The 23,148-nt window shown below is 40.7% G+C and overlaps 1 protein-coding gene across 1 annotated transcript in view; it reads right to left on the reverse strand.

Annotated features, from left to right (window-relative positions):
• CFAP47 (cilia and flagella associated protein 47) overlaps nucleotides 1–23,148 on the reverse strand; it is a 638,800-nt gene that overhangs the window by 121,426 nt on the left and 494,226 nt on the right. Inside the window, exon 51 of the mRNA XM_043505538.1 lies at nucleotides 9,649–9,746. Coding sequence (XP_043361473.1) covers nucleotides 9,649–9,746 — 98 coding nt within the window. The remainder of the gene's footprint in view (nucleotides 1–9,648; nucleotides 9,747–23,148) is intronic.

The following is a 23,148-nucleotide window of genomic DNA, read 5'->3' on the forward strand; positions in this document are numbered from 1 at the left end:
ATTCTCTTTCTCCTCACATTTAAATTTTTGGCTTTGGACTCAAATGTAGAGGCTCAGCAATAATACTGTTGCTCTGATGCTTTCAACTTACTAAACGCAGAGATCTAGGAATAGCAGCTACAGATTAAGTGACAAACTAGTATAGTAATATATTTGCTCTCTTTCTTCACACATCTGACAACTATTTTTCACAAATATGACCACTCATATAGCAAAATATGAAACCACCTTCTGATTATTGTTTAACAGTCTGTTGCCAAATTCAGCTGTCGTCTCACTGGCATAACATGATCTACATTAGTCACCTTTGTGTTGAACCACATAATTGATTAATATTGGTTGTTGGCTTTTTTTGTTTTTTTGCAGTTTGTATGTATTTAACAACAAATTTAATTCAAACTCTAGTCACTTATCCTCCTTTTTGATAACCACCATTTTATGAGATCTGTAAAGATGTTCCGGTCTGATTTATTTGCCAAACTGCTTTTAGTTAAAGTGATTAATAATTATAGCCTTCCCAAATTTTATTTTCTTCCAGGAAGAATGCCGCCATGGTTCTTTCACAGAACATTACTTTTTATGCTACCAATTGTTATGAAAGCATACTTTAAAAATCAAGCTTAGGATATGGTTCATAACTTCAAGTTACTCAGTTTTTGAGAACAGCTTTCACATTCTCATTTACTTTAGGACATATGGGAAAATAATATGACACAGTTATGAAGTTATGTTTCTGATTTACAAAGTATATAATTATAAGCATTAGTATAGAATACATCCATAATTATATGCATTATACCTATAATCAGAGAATAACAATAATATAATTATATGAAGGAAAGTTATTCAAAAACAATGTCAAGAGTTTAAACTGATGTTTGATCTGCTTTAAAATTTCTATGATTATAGAAAGCCTCCAAATGCTCCATATCTAGTGGTATAGTTCAGTTCCAGGTTATGCAAGCTTTTCCTGAAGCAAAGAGGCTAACCGTCCTCTTTGGCTGCGATTGTGATGGCACATGGTGCCACAAATGGCCTACAGCCAGAGCAGATACCTGGCAGTGAGCAGTGTTGGTGAGAAAAGGGGAGCATGCCTCAATGATACAATTCAGTGCATCTCTTGGGCAACCTATGCTGGTGAAGCTGTTATAGAAACCTGGCTTATAAATTAAAGCCTCTTTCCATTACAAGTATCCCCAGTGGAGGATTGTGATGAAAACAACAGAGCTGCCTTTCTGGGAGGATGACTCCCACCCCCTACATGCTGTCTAAGGCCAACAGTGTCAGCTGTTTGTTCCCAAGCCAGATTGTGATGGATCTAGACAATTGACAGAAGACTACTGGAATTTGAATCTACTGCCTTCATGATGACCATGGCCAAAAATGAAGCTGCAGACAGATAAATAAATTTACAGCTACAGGCTGCAACTTTACTAATTTTAAGATTAGTGAAGCAGAGGAGGAGGTGAGTTGACTTACCCTCTCGCAAACTACCAGACACTAACTGGGTCTTTAGTTGGCTAAAATGGCCTCATGCTATACAACCAAGGAATGAGAGCTGACTTCCTTAGCCAACATCCCCACTACTCAATTCATGATTCAACACACTACTGAATCCCATCACCCTTCCCTGATGAGGAGGAATGAGGGTACAGACAAGGAAAAGCTCTGTCTGCAAAGACTTGAGACCTCTAATGCCACAGAGACTAATGGGGTTTACCACTCCTTCCTGGATCCCACACTAAGGTCAACCACAGCAGCTGGCCCCTTGAAGCCTCTTACCCATGCTGGACATTGGCTGCAAGTTGCAACAGTATTTACTGACATTTATCATCTTCTTCATCCCCATTTTTGAGGGTTGAATACTATCTTCACCCACTCTGATTCCAGCCTGGTGTGAAGAAAGTGAAAAAACTCAGACACTTGCCTATCTTGGTAAAAGAAAAAAATTCTTTTCTGGCCCCACATAGCAATCAGGTTAGAGGAAACCCAGCTCTTGATAACTACACCAGGACTGGGCTGGCAAGGCAGCAGTCACTAGCAAGAGAGGCTGCTGTGTACCCAGAAATGCTTATGCACATGAGGAGGGAAATAACTGGAGCCTATCAGTTCCCTCACACTGTCTGAATTGGCCAATGGTTGACACACACAGGTAGAGATTCAAATCGGCTCTCCCCAGCACCAGCCCCTGCCTGTACATAATCCCCATGCATGTTCCAAGCAGGAGAAGAGGAAAGGTAATGGGCAGCCCTGGTGCCAGAATACACAACCTCATCTTCAATCAGGACCCAAGGAGTAGTCATTCCTCTGCGAGACTGATCAAACACCCCATACCTTCCCTGGTAAAATGGAAAGGGGCAATCTCCTATCTTAACCATAGCTTTTACAATCACAAATTACACAGTCTAGCAATTCAATATACATTGCCACAATTTGTAATAGGAATTATAATATTTCATGGTATGAATGAGAAATCTTGTTTAATTTCTGAAAGGGGAACAAAAAACAATGAAGGTTCCTTAATGACACTTCCTAGATTGGGTCAGTGAAATGGGTTGGTCTGGCTAGGCATTAGCCTCAAGGAGACATGCTATATCATAGTTTTTGATATAGGAGTCTGTTGTGCTGTGAATCACTTTGAAAAGTTAATGGGATTTAGCAACTCTTGTTAATAGTCACCTAACATTTTTAAATGTCAGACAGAAAACTAATTTTTTTAATATCATATGGGAATTTGTAATGAAATTGAATTTCTAATCATCCGATAACTGCTCAATTATTTCATCGCCATTTTGGCTTTTTTATGACATCTGTTAAGGAACAGGAAAAGGTTCACTAGTAGAACAATGCTTTTGATGCCTATATTTCAAAGCTCAATCTTGAAAAAAATAGATTCAGAATAAGGTGTGTGTAATGCCTGGTGGCCAACGTGAGCTAAAAAGTAGGCTAGAACAGTAGTAAAGTGTGAACAAATGGTCAGGTACCTGGGATGTCAATCAGTATAAGAGGTAGGCTGGAGCAATCATTGGAATTCTTTCAGGGATCAGTAACTGGAAGATCCAAACCAAGGGACTAGGTCAACAGGTTAGAAGGCTAGGTTGGGCAAGATGGCAAGGCAGGGTCGGGCGAGGCATCAGGGCGGCAAGGTAGGGTTGGGCGAGGCAGCAAAGCAAGGCAATGGTCTGTTGCTCAGACAGTTTTGTCTTCCTGTTGGGGTCTTTATATAGTGCTGGTACCCAATGAGAATGCTGTCCTCCCAGCCAATAAGGGGCCTGGGGCATGGCTGCTGTGGGTCTGTAGACTGTAGCACTATATCTGTTGGTCGGGGTGGTGGTTAGTGCACTGTGGTGGCAAAGCGGCTAAGGATCTGACTGATCTGCTACAGTGTTAAAAAACCCAAGCATCAAAAGCTACTCAACCTATCCATGGTTACTTGATCAACATCTCCCAAACGCTTTTAGATAAATATAGAGGTATGAATGCTTTGAGAGATGGTGATAGATAAAATTAATTATACTATTATGATCAAGGTATCTTATCCAGGTTGAACTCCACATATACTTACTATGATTGGGATTTTCAAAGAAGCCTACAGGTGTTAGGTCTCTAAATCACACTGAAATTTAATGGGACTGGGTGCCTAATTCCCCAAGGCTACTATGAAAATCCTAGCTTATGTGCTGTAAATCCTGAAGGAAAACAAATGGTCTCTGATTGTTTTGTGCTCTCAGGAACCAAAAGCTGAGGCAGAGCCCATTCAAAATTTTAAACCCTTTGAGGTATTAGCTGATGGTGAGAGCTCAGAAGAGTTGTTGTCATTTGAACTGTTGTCAGTCCTTTGAATGAAGTATTATCCTCTATAGGAAGACTATGGTGTGGCTTTTGTACCAAATCCTGCATCATGATATCCCCCATCTAACTTAGAATCTCACCAGGACAATTCTGAAATCACCTGCCACACATATTCTAGGTTAACTGAGGAATACCTGAACAAAATAAAACCTACATTGAAGAAGACAAAATAAATACTGAGGAAAGATACTCTGATCCAACCTCTCATAAAGAATACCTACTTGGAAACTTCAGGAATGTGGAGCTACTGAGAAAAGATTTAAAATCAACCTTAAACGCTATTACCTACAAAACCATGGCACTATACTTCAATATACCTGAGACTTCACCAAGTGATGGAAATATGATGCTACTAGATTTCTACATATTATACGTGTGTAAGTCATTCATCGAACGTTCATCCACCACTATACATTATCTGACATGTTCTTTGTCTGTTCTTGTGACGTCTGACAATACAAGTCACTGGGGAGAAAAGGTCGGTGAGGTAGCATCTTTTATTGGACCAACTTAGTGAGAGAGACAAGCTTTTGAAACCACACAGAGCTCTTCTTCAGGTCTGGGAAAAGTACTCCCAGCACCCCAGCAAAATGCCAGGTCCTTGCATTATGACCTTGACCTAGCATTTTGCTGGGATGCTCGGAATACCTATCCCAGACCTGAAGAACTCTGTGTGGCTCAAAAGCTTGTCTCTCTCACCAACAGGAGTCGGTTTAATAAAAGATATTACCTCACCCACCTTGTGTCTCTAATTTCATGGGGCCAACATGGCTACAACTAGACTGCATAATACATGTCACTGGCAACTGAAGATGTCAGGTTTCTGTTTCTGTAATGTATGTTCTCAGTTGATATCACATACTACCAATGGTTTTATTTTCTAGTACTTATTTTCAACTGGTAAAACAATTTCTAAAGTAGCTTTAAATAAACCTTTAAGAAATGCATATACATATGTGTACTTAGTAGTGAAAAATATCTATTAGGCAATTACCATACATACTAATTTGGATTTTGTAATTTTTGCAAGTTTTCATTATATTAAATATACTGCACTGGTCTAAAATTATTACTAGGGAAAATTATGAGAATAATTTCTTGAAATAGTTAACTAACTTTTTCCATATAAAATGTGTCTTAACAACACATATATCATATCTAGTATTTAAAAAATTGTTTCTAACTATTTATTGTCAGACAGTCCCCCCAGTGGTGGGGCAGATTCTAACCCCAGTCTGGAAGAGGTTAAAGAGATCCTCTGGGCACAATAAGCCTCAACCTGGTGCACTTGTGAGGCTTGTCAAGCCTGGAGATGGGCAGATCTTTAAAAGGGAGGGTCTCTCTCAGTGCAGGGCAGCACTCTGAAGAAGCAGGACTCCCCAGCCTCTGGCTGTCATCCAAGGAAAAGACTTGAGAGCTTTGGCTGCCCATTCCCTCTCAGAATGGAGAAAGATCAGTACATTTCCATTTTCTTTTTCCTCTCTTTGGGTTCCTGAAGGCTGAAGAAGCATATTGACTTTGTTTGGACTGCTTTAATTCTCTGCCTGCCCACCTGCCCTAATAGATGACACCTTGAGCAGCACTAAGGGCTGTGCTCTGCACTCAAACAGGAAGTATTGCCCACCCTTCTCCCTAAAGGGATGCTAGAGAGGTGTAGCATACTACACCTCCCACAAAAATTGGACTTGATTTTTTTGTTGGTAATAATGAAAGATGATTACAGGCAAATGTTGTATTAATCAGACAGTTATTTACCCTGTAAATAATTCAGTATACCATGTAAGCTGAGGTCTTATGGTTGTCATATAGATAACATCAGCCACTTATTTCTAGAGTGACCAGATGTCCCATTTTTAAAGGGACAGTCCCCTGTTTAAGCCCTCCTGTAGGTGTCCTGACTTTTTCTTTAAAAATAGCAAATTGTTCTGTATTTTCTGTCTCCCCCACATCAGTACCGGCGGCTGCCCACCCACCAGCGGTGAGTCGGGGGGTATCCAGTGTCCGAAGATGGGGGTGGGTGTGCAAGTCCGGTGGCAGAGCAAAGCTATAGTGTGGGGGGCCAGCCGCTCCCCCTGCTGGTCCATCAGTGCAGTCCCTGCTGCGTGCCGGCTCCTGACCAGCAGGGCCCCATTCCCCCTACTGTTTCCAGCTGGCACTGGCTGCGAGCTAGGACTGGCAGTGGCTGGTGAGTGCAGGCAGGTGCCTGATTATGTGTCGCCTCTGCTGCCCACCCATTGGCCTTTTACATGTGCCTCCTCTAGCTGTCCTCTCCCTGATTTGCCCCTTCACTCCCCAACCCCGCTGCTCCTTCATAGTCCCTCCAGTGGGGCGAGTCCCCCTCCTTGCGCTGTGTGGAGAACCAGTCCCCAGTCGGAGTACTCAGCTCGCCAGCAGGCTCCTTCCTTCCCCCATTTCCCCAGCTGGGCTGGCATCCCAGAAAAGCCCAAGACCCTCTGGGCCCGGGGCACTGGCCAGGACGAGCTGAGCCCTGCATGTGCCAAAGCCCCACACAGCACTGGCATGGGAAAGCCTCTTCATCCCTCAGCTAAGCTCTGGAGTGGGGTGGGGGTGGGGGGGGAAGCGAACTCTGGAGCAGCCCCCTGGGGCGGGGACTTAGCACCCTCTTCAGACACACCCCTGCCCCCAGGGAGCAAGGGGGTTCTTCCTTCCCCTGCTGAGCCACCTTTCTGGCTCAGTGTGCTGAAGCCCCTGAAGTCAGGTTCCCTGGGATCTGGTGCACAATGCATCCTTAGGGCTTAACTTTTTCCTGCTTGTGCTGTAACTGGGGGACAGGAGGCACCTGGGTTATGGAGGTATTAGCTGCCTTTCGACACTGTGCAGGCAGGAAGGAACAAGCTGCTCCCAGCCAGAGGGGAGCAGGGATGGGGGGAGGAGGGGGTGAAGAGATGAGCTCTGCAAAGACATGGGCCAGGTCATCCCTGCTCCCCCTCCTCTGCGACTGGAAGCAGTCCCTGTCCCTTCCCTCCCTCACAGTACCAAAAGGCTGCTGCTGGCCGCATTCTGGTGTGAACCCTGGCAGAAATCTGGGGAGGGAGAACATGTTACCTGCATGCCCCTGCCGCTCACATGTTGCCTCAGGAAGACATGGCGCCAGGTAACAGGAGAGGCAGGGCTGTGCCAGGGGCCCAGCCAGGAATAGAGAGTGGAGAGCGCCGGAAGGGTTGGGTCAGTCAGTCACCCCCCCTTTGTACGAGAGAGGGGTGTGTGTGTATGTGTGTGTGTGACCTCTCCCCTTTAAAGCCTTAAAGATAAGGAAGTAAATAAAAAGAATTGAACTATGCAGTGTTTCTTTTTAACAAGCTCAGTCAACTTGATGTTAATTTGAATGTTTGTACTGCATAGTTCTAATTGATTGCTGTTGAACTCTCTTGAATACGAGTAATTTTACCAGGTATCCCATATTCAGCATAGGGAAATATGGTCACCCTACTTATTTCTACTTAAGTAGTGGGGATGGACTAGGATGAATTAAGGGGAGGGCACTGTATGTAAACATTAGGATACAAAGAGAGGAAGATTTCACTTCACAATTTCTTTCATTTACTTTATTTAATTTGAGCCAAATTCTGAGGTGTTTGTTTAGGTTTTACTGAATCCTTATTCAGGCAAACGCCCACTTAAGTAAAGGAGAATTTTGCTGAAAAAATACTAAGTAGCAACCTCAGGATTTGGCAGAGGTGTCGTTTTTTTAATAAAAACTACATTTAGTAAAGGGTGGAAGCCAGATTTATTTTCTGCAGTTGGACAACTTGGGCTGAAAGACAGCCTCTCCTCTTATTCTATAGTGAAGCTGTTGGTTGCAAGTTTGTATTGTTTTTACAAAATAATGAAGAATTAATAGAAAGGCAGCTTCTTTTATTTAGTGGAACTATTATCCTGCCTCTGCATTGTTAAATGTATCGTGTAGCTTTTAAACTCCCTCAACATAGTCAAAAAGTTTTCTTTTTTCCCTTATAGCAGCTCACTGGTTTTTAATATTTTAACAGAACATTTTCAAAATTGCATAAGAAATGCACATGGAAATCACATCGAAAGAAAATGGATTTTTTGCCCACTTCTCTCTAAACAATTCTTTTTCCTAGCTGCCAACAGAGTGCAAAGTTTTGCATATTAAAACAATAACTTTTTCTCCTGGCTGCAGAATATCTGTTAAGCATCCTATTTAAATAAAGGATGACTAAACCCACTGAAGTGAGATTATGGTTGGAAAAATGACTGTAAAAATAGAAGGTTGTTATTGAGTTTATCTGCTTCCATTAAGTTATCCAAGTTATCCCTGGTTTATTGACAAAACCAGGATTTTACTATCAGTGACAAGCCAATAGAACTGAAAAAAAAACAACATTTTAGAACTGTATGAAACTAACTGGCTTCACTTTGCAGGGATTCACTGGTTTTGATCCATATGGCTACACAAACCTTGAGTTACACTTGGAATTTTGGGTTCAGATGAATCTTAAATCTGAAAGTGACATTCAGCCAAAAGATGTTTGTTTTACTGTATCAACAGTGTGAAACTGCAAATCTCACATGATTTGATCCAAAATCTTAAATCTGCCTGAAAGGTCTGTAAACATTTTAAATAAACAGGTCTGAATTTAAAAGGTGAGAGGTACAGACGTCACAACTCAGTCACTAGCTACGCTTAGTACAACCCTCTTCTCCAAGATTTTGTGAAAATCATTTTCTGCCACAGAACAATATACAACTTCACATTGATAATGGAGTGCTTCAGAGGGAGAATGACAAACACTAAAAGTGATAAATGATTAAAGCCATTTTAAATATTTTACAAAATATGCATAGGCAAGACGCATGTAGCACTATTTTTCAACTCCTTCATTAAAGCAAATGGTTGACTTCATTGTCACTATAAAACTCTAGTTTTAAATTGCAACCTGCACAGAGCTACACAGTCTGTATCACTAAGTCCACCCAGCAATAGTACAGTTTCTAGTCTCATCCAATATTCATTTTATTTTTCAAGCTATTTTGTGTATCTCTGCATTGCCTATAATCACAATGCATTCAAGACTGTCTTAGGCAATAATATGAAACTGTTTTTTTTGCTTATTTGTAAAGTGCTGCATTCATGATGCAAGTCACCATGTACCCAGAAATGAAATTACTAAATACTAATTATTTAACGAACAAGTCAGGAGAAGGGATTATGGCTGGGAGGGAGGGGGGACCTGAATTCTAATTGTATGAAGCCAAACCACAGTATCAGTTCTATATTTTTCTAGGGAAAGCTTCCTGCAGCAAAACAGTGCAACTGTTATTCTATTCATAGAACTCATCAGCATCCATTACAAAAGCCAATTTTTCTCATTTGCTTACAAACCACACAGAAAGTAGCTCTTCTAGATGATAAAATGAATATTCTTCTAAAGAAGTTGAGAAAAACAAAAGCACATCACTAAAATATCTAATTCAAAGGCAAAAAATGCAGACAAAAATAAATCTATGCAGGCTAATCTCAGTATCATATCAGAAATGCTAAATAATGAACTATTCAAGCTTTACATATTTAAATGGTTTATAAAATACAAGCCATTTTATTCAATGAAACAGTGTAATAATTCTTCCAAGCTGATTAATAATGTTTTGTTATGTTTTTGATGGTTAAAGGAAATAGTTACCTAATAATCCAAAAATTGATTAAGCAATTTAAAAAAAATTCATGAAAGCCTAAACTTACTAATAGTGTGCATTGTGCAAGGGTGGAAGGCACTGAAAATAGATTTGTCCTTGAAACCTTGAAAACTATCTTACCAGAGCTGCACACTTCACATCCAGGGTTCTTTCAGGTGCACAAGGTGCACTATTAATCTCCAAGGAAAACCACACTTTGCAACATGAAGCATTTCCTCCTGCGTCAAACAAAATAGAAAAAAAGTGTTTTTTACAAATCTGTTCTGGAGACGTGTGAAATCTTAGCACCAATCAACTCAATGGAAGTTTTGAATTAAGTGTGGCCAGGATTTCACCTATTAATATTTGTAATTAAACTGAGTCATCATTCCAAGAAAATCACAAACCAGTCTTAGTATTGCCAATCCATTGCATTCCTTGTTACTTTATCTTGATTCAATTTGGTAATATGATTAACAGATGTAATCTGAACTGAAATATCACTTTTAAAAATTAACTTATGCAGAAAATAGCTAAAAAGTGTCAGACTATGTGCATTGATTAAACACAATCCAAGAATAATTAAAATAATCTTTGCATTAAAAGGCTGTTCTACTGTATTAAACAAAAGTATTAAAGAACAAAAAACACCTACAATAAAATTTTTACCTTAGCAGGGACAGTCCTCCCTGGCAAAGTCTACACAGCATATTTTGTTTCACAGTTGCCTCAGATTTTGCATCAAGTTTTCAAACAAGGTGACCTTAGTTTTAAGTCTTGTGACAATGTTTAAATCAGAGACATTAGCACCTGTCAAATGTATACATCAAAACATTCCACTATAGGAATTACCATATTGGGTCAGACCAATCATCGAGACAGTTTTCTTTCTCTGACATTGGCCAGTACCACGTTTTGCAGAGAAAGATGCATGGAACTCTGCAGTAGGCAGTTATGGAATAAAAGGGTCATAGGAAAATATTCTTCTGAAACCCCATTAAATAGAGTTTGGACTATTTTCTGAAATATGATGGTTTATATCACATCTAAATCTCTTGTATGTCTCCTCCTACATGGTCCAGAAGGGAGCAAAGAGAGAGATTAGGGGTTCTGCTGCTATCTAGAAGAGAAACAAACAGCACCAGAGTCTTGGAAGCTGTCTTCCTGCACAATCAGGAGGGGAAAAAAAAACTATTGATTATCTCTTGGTTCCCATATCAGAGGTCACTTAGCAACTATAAATATTAGAAACTTGATTTTAAAAATAGGAACAAATTCTGCAGAAATTGATGGGTTAAAAGGACAACACATTTACAAGGAAAGCTTGATGCTCACCACCGTTAAGTGGACAAGTGGATTTGTTAACATCTTTAGTACAAAAAACTTATCAAAACATTCACCTTTCCCCAGACATGGAAAGTTTCTGTCCAAAAGGAAACATTTTCATACATCTATGAGCAAATCAAAACAGAGGTTCATAATAGAAAGCATTCTTCAATAATACAGACATACATCTGTGTGTGTGTGTGTATGTGCGCGCGTGTGCTCATTTATAAACTTTTGACATTTTAAATATATTTGATATCTTTCCTCATGACTTAGTGATAGTACTTTGAAGTATTATGAGGTAAACCTGTGCTTGATTTTAGTCTCATTCCCTGTTGTCTCAATCTCTGGGGGTTCAAAAAATCCCAAACTTGCCTGCATACAACCACAGGGCTATGATCTTGTCAGATCTCATAACATAAGCAAGATTAAGCTTGGTCAATACTTGGATGGGAGACTGCAAAAAGTAAGAAAATGAATGCACATCTTTTGAGCATAGATGTGCATCAATGCTAGTATTTAATCTCCTACATACCTTCTTTCTGTCCTGGTTACAACTTTTCATTCTTCATAATCAATAGAGTTTGGCACTTGTTTATGGGGTCAGGGATTTGACATTAATATTAGGTGTTCAAGACAACTGGTGCACATGCCAGCTCAGTTTCATTTATTCACCAACAGTGGCAAATGTAATTCCATCACTTCAAGAGATCTTACTTTCTGTAAAGCTAAGGGTTTTTTCAGAATACAAAAAGCTGTATGCTTTTCTACAACAAACTCACATCCCATGTGTGGCAGGAATCACCCGGCAAGTTTCATATTATATTTCCACAAGAGGTCTGTAATACTAACTGTGACAGGGTGTGCATACCCCCCACAAGCCAGGAAAGGGTTAATCCCACACTATGGACGAAGAAAGTTCTGCCCCTCAGACCGTGCTGGGCATGCTCCAACTGCTGAGCTAGTATAAAGGATAGCAGCCCAGTTCAGTCTGGGCTGACCACCAAGGAGGAAGGACATTTGGTGGAGGCTCCAGCCCAGGAGCAGTTACAGCCCTTGCCTGTGAAAGCTGGAGATCCCAAGACCCAGACTGGAGACCTGTTGCCATCGGAGTCACCAACGCTAAGGAGTCTGGGGACCCAGATGCTCTGTGGACTGCAGCTTCAGGAAGCCTGGTAGCAAGTAACCCAGGAAGGGAGAGTGAGTAGTTTCTCCCACCTGTGTAAGGTCAGCGTGTTGCAGTTGGATTCCCCACTGACCCAGTGGCGGACCACTCTGCCACTGTTAGGGCCCTGGGTCGGGACCCGGTGGACACCCTACTCCAGCCACTACCCCCTCTGGTGGCAACCCCCAGATCTGTCCACTAGGCCACACAGCCCTGTACACAAGGACCACTGTATTGACTCTTGACTACTAGGTCATGCTGCCCTGTACCTGCAGGCTGATATATTGACTCTGGCCGCTAGGCCACGCTGCCCTGTATCTGAGGGCTGCTGTATTGACTCTGGCCACTAAGCCCCATTGCCTGGAATTTAAGGGCCTCTGTATTGACTCTGGCCATTAGGCCATGCAGCCCAGAACCCAGGGGCTGCTGCTTTTACTCTGACCCTTGGACCTCATCATGGTGAGGCCCAAGACAGTTGGGTAGACTATAACTGTGGTGTCAGCAACCCCAAAGGGAGATGGAGTGTGCACACACTGCCACACTAACAAGCACTTTTCTTTGATTCTGAACTTGTCTGCTATAACTCAGAAAAAGAAATGGAAGTTGCATGAAATCCTAAGAACATATATTCGTGTTGTCCTTCAAATTGAAGGAATTTATCTCAACCTTTAAAATCAAGGCCATTATTGGAAGTAAAAAATGTGTTTAGTTTCTAAAGATTAATTTTAAAAAGAATGTTTAGTACACCTCCATTATAAGGTGTCATAAATATAAAAATTTCAACTATATTTAAACACCATTCCAGTTAAATTTACACATGGATGTCAGGGTCTCATTAAAGAAGCCGTTACAACATTCACTGCCTATTAAAAAATCTCAAGAGATACACTCAAGGAGCCAGATCCTCAGCTACCGTAATCTGTCATAGCTTCACTGACTTCAGTAAAGTTACGGCGATTTACACAAGCTGATGATTTAGACAAAAGGATTTTTATCACCCAAAAACAATGACCAAAATTTTCAAAAGTGATTGGTAATTTTGAGTGCCCATCTTGAGACACCATACATAGTTTTGTAGAGGATAGGTACTCTCTCTGCTATTCAGTACAAAATGAATATTTATGGTGCAACTCTACTTAAACAAGTGTTATTTCAGTTATTAAGATAACATATTTTAGTTATTCTTATTTAATGTTATATTAATTCATTTTCTGAGTTTTTATAAATGTATCAACTAAAACAAAGCATAATATAAAATTCAGTGGGTAAACCCAAGGTAGCCTTACAAACAGTACACCAGAATCAAATTATCCTCAGTGAGAACAAAGTAAGATCATGGGCTAAACAACTTTTTGTTCAGATGCTGTAGTGCTGGGCACCAGTATAAGAAACTATATTGGTAGATGTGACGGGTCCAGAATAAAATAAGCTATTTCTAGGAATGCATAAAAAGAATGCAAATTTCCTAAGCAAGACAAACTTAACTCAGAAAATGTGGATGATGGAAATGTATGTATAAAATAAGTGCATTCCAATCGATGAGGGGTAGCTGATTTCACTTAGTGACGTAATTTACAGTAAGAAAGAACCATTCTGCAGTCATTTCCATGCATTTTGGAAGTGTCTGAAAAGAGTTTGTTGATCACAGGGAAAGCATGTCAGTGTAATTTCACGGATCCACTCCTGCAGCTAGTGGGAGACTGGAGCTTGGTTTACACTAGGACCTGTCCGTATAACTAGGTCACTCAGGAATGTGGAAAATCCATATCCCTGAGCAATGTAGTTATACCGATCTAACCCCTTGTGTAGACAGTGCTATGTCGATGGGAGGGATTCTCTTGTCAACAGAGCCAACACCTCTCAGGGACATGGAGAACCTACGCCAATGGGAGAAGCTCTCCTGTCAGCATAGGTAGCATCTTCACTAAGTGCTACAACGGTGCAGCTATGCTGCTGCAGCACTGTCAGTGTAGATGAGGCCTGGGTCCCCAGAAGATTCCTTCCTCTCTCCTCACCACATTTTCTCTATAGAAGTAGCCATATACATTTGGGCGCACTCAAAAAAATCTCCTCATTCATGTTCTTCAAAATGCTTAAGCAGTTCCTACATATAGTGGTGCAATCACAGAAGCCAGGACTTTGTTGAGGGGGATGAAAGTCTCAGGAAAGGAGAACTTCAAATTGGAGCAGAGGGAAATTATTTCATATTTGGAACCCTCATTCCAGATGAGGTCATAGTATTCTCTCACACTGAGGATACTTCTCAAGGGGAGGGGACCTCTGTTATTAGGAACCAACAGGTAATAGTACTGGGGGATTCAATCAGTAGAAATATAGATAGCAGGGTTTTGATGACCAGGAGAACTGCACAGTCAAATGCCAGCCAGGTGCACAGGTTACAAACCTCTCTCGAGACATCAAGACAGATGTATGTGTAATCCTGAGTAGGAGCTGGTGATTGTGGTACAAGTAGTTACCAATCACACAGGGAATGGTAGGAGAGAGGTCCCAGCAGCCAAATTTAGACTGCTAAGAGATTAAAGTCCAGGATTTCTATGGTAGCATTCTCTGAAATACTGCCAGTTCCATGAGCAGGGTCAGTTAGACAAGCAGAACTGCAGGGTCTCAATGCATGGATTAAATGATGGTGTTCGGAAGAGGAATTTAGATTTATTAGGAACTGGGGAGCCATTAGGGAAAGGAGGAGCCTACACAGGAAGGATGGGCTCCACATCAACCATGGGTGGCCAACCTATGGCTCCGGAGCCGCATGTGGCTCTTCATAAGTTAATATGGGGCTCCTTGCACAGGCACTGACTCCAGGGCTGAATCTAAGGTGCCAACTTTCCAATATGCTGGGGAGTGCTCAGTGCTCAAACCCCTGCTCTGCCCCAGGCCCTGCCCCCACTCCACCCCTATCCCCAAGCCTGCCATGCCCTCGATCTTCCCCCCCCTCCCCACCAGAGCCTCTAGTGCACTGCATAACAGCTGATCGCAGCAGGCAGGAGGCACTGATGAGTGGGGCTGCCAGCGGGCAGCAGGCGCTGCAGGTTGGAGTGGGGGGAGCTGATTGGGGGCTGATGACATATTAGTGTGGCCCTTTGGCAATGTACATTGGTAAATTCTGGCTCCTTCTCAGACTCAGGTTGGCTGACCCTGACATAAACCAAAATGGGACACATCCCTTAGAGGAAAATTTGTTAAAGGGAATACTAAACATTGACAAATTTTGTAAGTGCTTGCATTTAAATGCTAGAAGTCTAAGCACTAAGAAGGGTGCATAGGATCTTGACCAAAAGGTGAATATAGCTGAACTGCTCAGTAATAGTGATCATAATGTAATTATCTTTAACATCCTTGCTGGGGAAAGTATCAAAGAAACCCACCACCGCACCATTTCATTTCAAAAAGGGGAACTACACAAAAATGAGACAACTAGTTAGGTGAAAATTACAACGAACGGTTACAAGAGTGAAATGCTTGCAAGCTGCATAGAAGCTTTTTAAAAACACTTTGATAGTCTCCAAATATATGTATACTCCAAATTAAAAAAAAAACAAATATAAGAGGACCCAAAAATGCCACCATGGCTAAACAACATAGTAAAAGAGGTGGTCAGAGACAAAAAAAAGACATCTTTTAAAAATTTGGAAGTCAAATTCTACTGAGGAAAATAGAAAGGAACAAACTCTGGCAAGTCAAGTGGAAAAGGATAAATAGGCAGGCCAAAAGAATTTGAAGATCAGCTAGCAAAAGGCATAAAAAACGAAGCAATTTTTTTAAGGACATCAGAAACAGGAAGCATGCCACACCATCAGTGGGACCACTGGATGATCGAGATGCTAAAGGTGTACACTAGGAAGACAAGGCTGTTGCAGACAAGCTAAATGAATTCTTTGCATTGGTCTTCACTGCAGAGGATAGGACGAAGATTCCAATACCTGAGCCATTCTTTTAATGTCAAATCTGAGGAACTGTCCCAGATTGAAGTATCAATAGAGGAGGTTTGGGAAGAAATTGATAAATTAAACAGTAACAAGAAGTCACCAGGACCAGACGATATTCACCCAAGGGTTCTGCAGGAACTCAAATATGAAATTGCAGAATCACTAACCATGGTATTTAACCTATCACTTAAATCAGCCTCTGTAGCACATGACTGGAGGATAGCTAATTTAACACCAATTTATAAAAAAGGCACCAGAGGCTATCCTGGCAATTACAGGCTGCTGAAGACTAACCTCAGTACCAGGCAAACTGGTTGAATCTATAATAAGGAACAGAATTAACAGACATATATGTGGACATCATATGTTGGGGAAGAGACAACACAGCTTCTGTAAAGGGAAATCACGTCTCAGCAATTTATTAGAATTGAGAGGTACAACAAACATGTGGACAAGGGTGATTCAGTGGATATAGTGTACTTGGACCTTCAGAAAGCCTTTGACAAGGTCCCTCATCAAAGGCTCTTAAGCAAACTAAGCTGTTTTGGGACAAGAGAGAAGGTCCTCTGTAAACTGGTTGAAAGATGAAAGTTCATGAAGGATAGGTCCAATGGCGATTAGCTAAGATGGTCAGGGATGCAATCCCCTACTCTAGGTGTCCCTAAACTTCTGACTGCAGAAGATGGGACTGGACCAAAGGAGATGGACCACTCGATAAATTGCCCAGTTCTGTACATTCCCTCTGAAACACCTGGCACTGGCCACTGTTGGAATACAAATACTAGGCTAGACAGATCAGTGGTCTGACCTAGTACCATCCTTTTTGTGTTCTTAGGAATATAAATTTTAATTAGAAATGAGACATACATTTTTAACAGTAATGGTGATTACCCATGGGAAACAAACTACGAAGGGAAGTAGTGGATTCTCCTGTCTAGAAGATATAGTTTAGTCAAACATAAGTTAGTGAGCTCAATAAAGGGGTAACTGGAGGAAATTTAATTGCCTGTGATATACAGGAGATCAGATTACATGATCTAATGATTCCTTCTGGCCTTACAATCTATGAAACACACACAGCTCTGAACAGAATTATTAAAATAGATGCCCATTTGTAACAGGTCATAAGTCTTCAAAGATATATGCACAGTACATGAAAAGTCCTAATACAATTTTGGAGTCTCAAAACTCCTTATGTCAAAAACAGATTATAAATGGTGTATTTTTAAGCAAAGTTCTTAAGAGGCTGAATATCTCCCTCACAAACTTGATAATTGACTTTCCTCTCACAAATGTTTATCAGGGCTTTCTAATTTTAAAGCCCTACCAAAACTAAACCTGTATAGAATTAATTAAAAATCTCATCTGCTATGTGTTTAAATACAATAGACAACTGTAAAACTACAAAAAGTCATAAACCATATAATGCATTTTCCAATGAAATTCTGGGTCAGATTTAATTCAATTGCACCAGAATTTTGAAGAAGAAGAAGAAGAAAAGGAAAGTTTACTAAAGACAATGAAGTACTCTCACAATTTACACTACTGTAAATGAGAACACAGGCTCTTTAAGTGTATTCTATTTCCTTCAAATTTTAAATAAAATGTAAACATTTTATATGTAACCTAGAAGAATCAAATAGCATGGCCCAACAGAAATTATACTGTACTAGATTTTCCCAGAAGCCTTTTCTCCAAAGGCTGTATTTTCCATCTTTCAAAGTTCAAAGGCTTTTCAAAAATAACGAGCAGGTTTAATGTAGGCACCACTTCATTTAATGCACTACTGTATCAGTTCAGAGGCTTCACTCTATCCAACAACCAGTTTTTATAGCATTCCCTGGTGTACTCCTGAACTTCTAATCAGGCCTTTAGCCACCAGCCTTCTCTTATAATCCCATTCTCTAGGCTGCAGGAGGCAAGAGTAGGGAGTTGACACCTTAAGTGTGCTCTAGTACAGACTGTAAACCTTGTAACAAAGCTCTAGCAATGCAATACTATCCAGTTCCTTTTAGAGAGGCTTGAATCCATATATATTACCTTCTTTATTAATTGCAAACAAGCCAGAACTATAAATATCAAACTGGTACATTCCACAGAAAAAAAAAAACTTTGCCATCTATTGACCAGCTACAGTTTAAGAGAAAAATGCTTAAACTCTGCTTACAAAAACAGACCACAATATGGGTCGATCATTCAGCAACATAACAGAATTTACAGAAAATGTAAAATTAACATTACCAAGCAGGATTAGAAGCATCCATATTATCAACCTGGAAATTCTTACTATAATTCACAGAAACATGACAAAACAAATGAAAATCTGTTTTCTCTGATTTTGAATAATCACTTTTCCTTCAAAGGGAACCTTTCTATTGATTTCAGTGGGATTTGGATCAGGACCTTCAAGTTCTACTATTCTCAGTTCTATCACTGACCAGCTGTGTGACCTTGCGCAATTTGCTAAAGCTCTGCCTGAATTTTCCCCTTTGTGAAACTCTGATAATACTATTCATCACACAGCAATGTTAAGGCTTAATTATTATTTTAATTACTTTCAGAGCCTCAGATGAAATGTGCTACAGTATGTAATTGTGAAATATTACTAATGTACATTTTTTCTGTTCTAATCTCTATTCTATAGCACTGAAAATGGCAAAAATGTGATTAACTGAATCATGTATCCAAGACATTACAGAAGGATTGCTGAGGATCATCCAGCTCTCTGATTACTACCCCATGCTGCTCCATTGATGTGGGTACTAATGATACTGCAAGTGACCTGACCCTGAGCCAATCACAAGTGTTTAAAGGGCTCTGGGAGTGAGGGTGAAGGAGTTGGGGGCGCAAGTGGTTGTTCTTATTGATCCCTCTACTCAAGAGTCGGGATCTGGGAAGAGCTGGACAAATCCTGGAGGAAAATACATGGCTGCACAGATGGTGTCACCCAGAGGGCTTCAGCTTCTTTGACCATGGGATCCTGTTCCTATGAGAAGGATTGCTGGGCAGAGATGAGATCCATCTGTCAAAGAAGGGGAAGAGTATCTTTGGACACAGATTAGCTAACCTAGTGAAATGGACTTTAAACTATGTTTGTTGCGGGGGTTGGGGGTGGGGGTGAGGGAGGGGGAGGAGACAAAAGACCACAGATAAATCCAAAATATGGAGACATGGGCAAAGGATTGGAATCTTGGGGTGACACAGGTGTGACACTGAGCCAGAATAGGTTAAGCAACTTGCAGGCTAAATTACCCAAATTCTACATTTAAAGACATATTAGGGTTATTCCTTGTAAATGGCTAATGAAGCCATGTTAGATAGACTAGAAAAATGTAGACTTGTATTGCTAGAGAATTAAAAGAAGATGGGGATTGTAATTGCTAATAAGGCTGGACTTTTCATCTTGGAAAAGAGGGGGGATATGATTGAGGTCTATAAAATCATGACGGGTGTGGAGAAAGTAAATAAGGAACTGCTATTTGCTCCTTCTCATAACAAGAACTAGGGGTCACCAAATGAAAATAGGCAGCAGGTTTAAAACAAACAAAAGGAAGTACTTCTTCACACAACACACCGTCAGCCTGTGGAACTCTTTGCCAGAGGATATTGTGAAGGCCAAAACTATAATAGGGTTCAAAAAAGAACTAGATAAATTCATGGAGGATAGGTCTATCAATAGGTATTAGCCAGGATGTGCAGGGATGGTGTCCCTAGTCTCTGTTTGCCAGAAGCTGGGAATGAGTGACAGGGAATGGATCACTTGTTGATTACCTGTTCATTCCCTCTGGGGTACTTGGCATTGGCCACTGTCGGAAGACAGGATACTGGGCTAGATGGACCTTTGGTCTGACCCAGTATGGCCGTTCCTATGTTGTATTTATCTGTGGAACCTTTTGGGGAAGGGGGAACCTGTATAGGAAGGATGGGCTCCACCTAAACCAAAATGGAACCAGATTGCTGGCACTTACCATTAAAAAGGTCAGAGTAGTTTTTAAACTAAGGGCTGGGGGAAAGCTGATAGGTGTGGAGGAGCAGATAGTTCAGACAGAGACATCCCTTAAGGGGGATCTATTAATGGAGATTCTCTATGTCAGAGTAAGGAGGAGAGGATGGAAAATAAAAATATGGAAAAGATCTGATGAGAGAGTCAAATGAAAAAGAGTCCCATTCAATTACATCATGTAATGGCAGACAGCTAAAAAGTGACAATTGTTTTAAATGCTTATATACAAATCCTAGAAGTCTAAATAATAAGATGGGTGAAATAAAGTGCTTCGTATTAAATGAGGATATTGATATAATAGGCATCACAGAAACATGGTGGAATGAGGATAATCAATGGGACACAGTAATATCAGGGTACAAAATATATCGGAAGGACAGAACATGCTGGTAGGGGAGTGGCACTATATGTGAAAGACAATGTAGAGTCAAATGAAGTAAAAATCCTAAATGAACCAAACTCTACCATAGAATCTCTATGGATAGTAATTCTATGCTCAAATAATAAGAATATAGCAGTAGGAATATACTACAGACCACTTGACCAGGATGGTGATAGTCACTGTGAAATACTCAGGGAGATTAGAGAATATAAAATAAAAAACTCAGTAATAATGGGGAATTTCACCCCCCCCCCCATCCTCATTGACTGGATACATGGCACTTTAGGACAGGATGCAGAGAAAGTTTTTTGACATCTTAAATGACAGCTTCTTGGAGCAGCTAGTCCTAGAACCCACAATAAGAGAGGCAAAGAGGATGGATCATGTAACCAGAATGTTCCTGTCTATTACTATATTCTATTGATTCAGAAATCAAAAGGGAATATTAACATTTAGATGAAACTTGGGTGTAACAACATCATTGTCTATATTTCTCTTTGAAGTTTAGTAAACTCTATGAACTGATTAATGGATAGCACTTTATGCTGATGAATGCAACTAAGTACCTGTGTATACATATAAAATAGATTTTACTTCAAAGCCACTATTCTTCACCCAGGGTATACCTGCTGTCAAGATGTTATCAATAGTCTGCCAGAGATCTATAAAAGAACTCTAGGGCCACAATCCTGTATCTCAGATCTGCTTAAGCTTAGTCAGGGGAAGCTTGAGTTGCAAGACTGAGGTCTCCAGCTCCAGTCTGGATTACCCTGCTACTTCTCATGGAAGAATTAGAACAAACTCTATACATGGACGGCATATTTGGAATAGAACCTCATGAACTGATTCTGGAAAGAACTATTGCAACTCAGCAGCTCACCATCTCTAATGACCTAAGAGTTTTATTCATATCTATATGTATAATGATCTTTTATCCACAATCCTTTCTCTTTTCTTTTTAAATAACTCTTAGTTTAATTAATAAGAATTAGCTGTAAGTTTGTATTTGGATAAGATCTGAAATACTCATTGACCTGGTGGGTAATGTGTCCGATCTCTTGGGGTTGGTAGAACTTTATATATGATGAACAAGATTTTCCGTCATCCCCATCATACTAGACTTAGCTGTCTGGGTGGGAGCCCAAGGCTCGGTTGCTTTAAGGGAGCTGTGTTTCTGGCTTTGGGGTAATCAGTAAGGAATTGTAGAAGCTGTTTGTTGCTGGCTTGGTGAATCTAATTATTAGAATAACCACCAGTTTTGGGGATCATCTGCCCCAGTCTTTGTGGTTTGCCCTGACTTAAGTAAGAACAGTCGCAATGGGAAATTACAGCATGGACAAAGGAGAGACAAGAGGGAATATAGAAAGGAAATCTAACATCTTAGATGTCTGTATACTAATGCAAGAAACATGTGGAATAAACAGGAAGAACTAGAAATACTACTGAATAATGACAAATACGACAGCTGACATCACAGAAACTTGGTGGGATAATTCACATGACAGGAATATTGGTACAGAAGGGTACAGCTTGTACAGGAAGGACAGACATGGAAAAAAGGGAAGAAGGGTTGCCTTATATACCAAAGATGTACACACTTGTACAGAGGTTGAAATAGAAGTGGGAGGCAGATCTGTTTAAAATCTCTGGGTAAGGATAATAGGGTAAAAAACAAGGAGGATGTCATGGTAGGGGTCTACCTAACCAGCAAGAAGAGGTAGATGAATTTTTTTTTTAAATACAACTAACAAAATCATCCAAAACCAAGATTTGGTGGTGATGGGGGATTTCAACTACCAGGACATCTGTTGGGAAAATAATACAGCAGAACACAAATTATCCAACAAATTCTTGGAATGCATTGGAGACAATTTTTTATTACAGAAGGTGGAGAAAGCAACTGGGGAGTGGCTATTCTGGATTTGATTCTGACAAATGAGGAACTACTTGAGCATCTCAAGGTGGAAGGCAGCCTGTGTGAAAGTGATCATGAAATGATGAGTTCATGATTCTAAGGGCATGTCTTCACTGGCAACGTTAAAGCGCGACTCTCCCAGTGCTCTTAAAAAACCAACCTCCATGATGGGTGTAGCTACCAGCACTGGAGTGCGGCTCCCAACACTGGCGCACTGTCTATTCTGGCACGTTACAGCGCTGAAACTTGCAGCACTCAGGGGCATGTTTTTTCACACCTCTGGCCGAGAAAGTTGCAGCGCTCTAAAGTGCCAGTGTAGACAAGCCCTAAGAACTGGTAGGTAAGATCCTATGGGAAGCAAGTCTAAGGGAAAAAGGAATTCAGGAGAGTTGGCAGTTTAAAAAAGAGACATTATTAAGGACACAAAAGCAAACTATCCCAATGTGTAGAAAACATAGGAAGTATGATAAGAGATAACAAAGGCCTGGTCTACACTACAGGGTTAGGTCGAATTTAGCCGTGTTAGGTCGATTTTAAAATGAATGCATCCACACAACCAACCCCATTCCTTAGACTGAAAGGGCTCTTAAAATCGACTTCTGTACTCCTCCCTGGAGAGGAGAGTAGTGCTAAAATCGACCTTGCTGGGTCGAATTTGGGGTAGTGTGGATGCAAATCGATGGTATTGGCCTCCGGGACCTATCCCAGAGTGCTCCAGTGTGACCACTCTGGATAGCACTTTGAACGCCTTTGCACTACCCAGGTACACAGGAAAAGCCCCGAGAACTTTCGAATTTCATTTCCTGTTTGGTCAGCGTGGCGAACTCAGCAGCACAGGTGACCATGCAGTCCCCCCAGAATTGGAAACAAGCTCCAGCATGGTCCAAAATGGAGACCCTGAAT

The sequence above is a fragment of the Dermochelys coriacea genome, chromosome 1, assembly GCF_009764565.3.
Source record: "Dermochelys coriacea isolate rDerCor1 chromosome 1, rDerCor1.pri.v4, whole genome shotgun sequence".
NCBI lineage: Eukaryota > Metazoa > Chordata > Testudines > Dermochelyidae > Dermochelys > Dermochelys coriacea.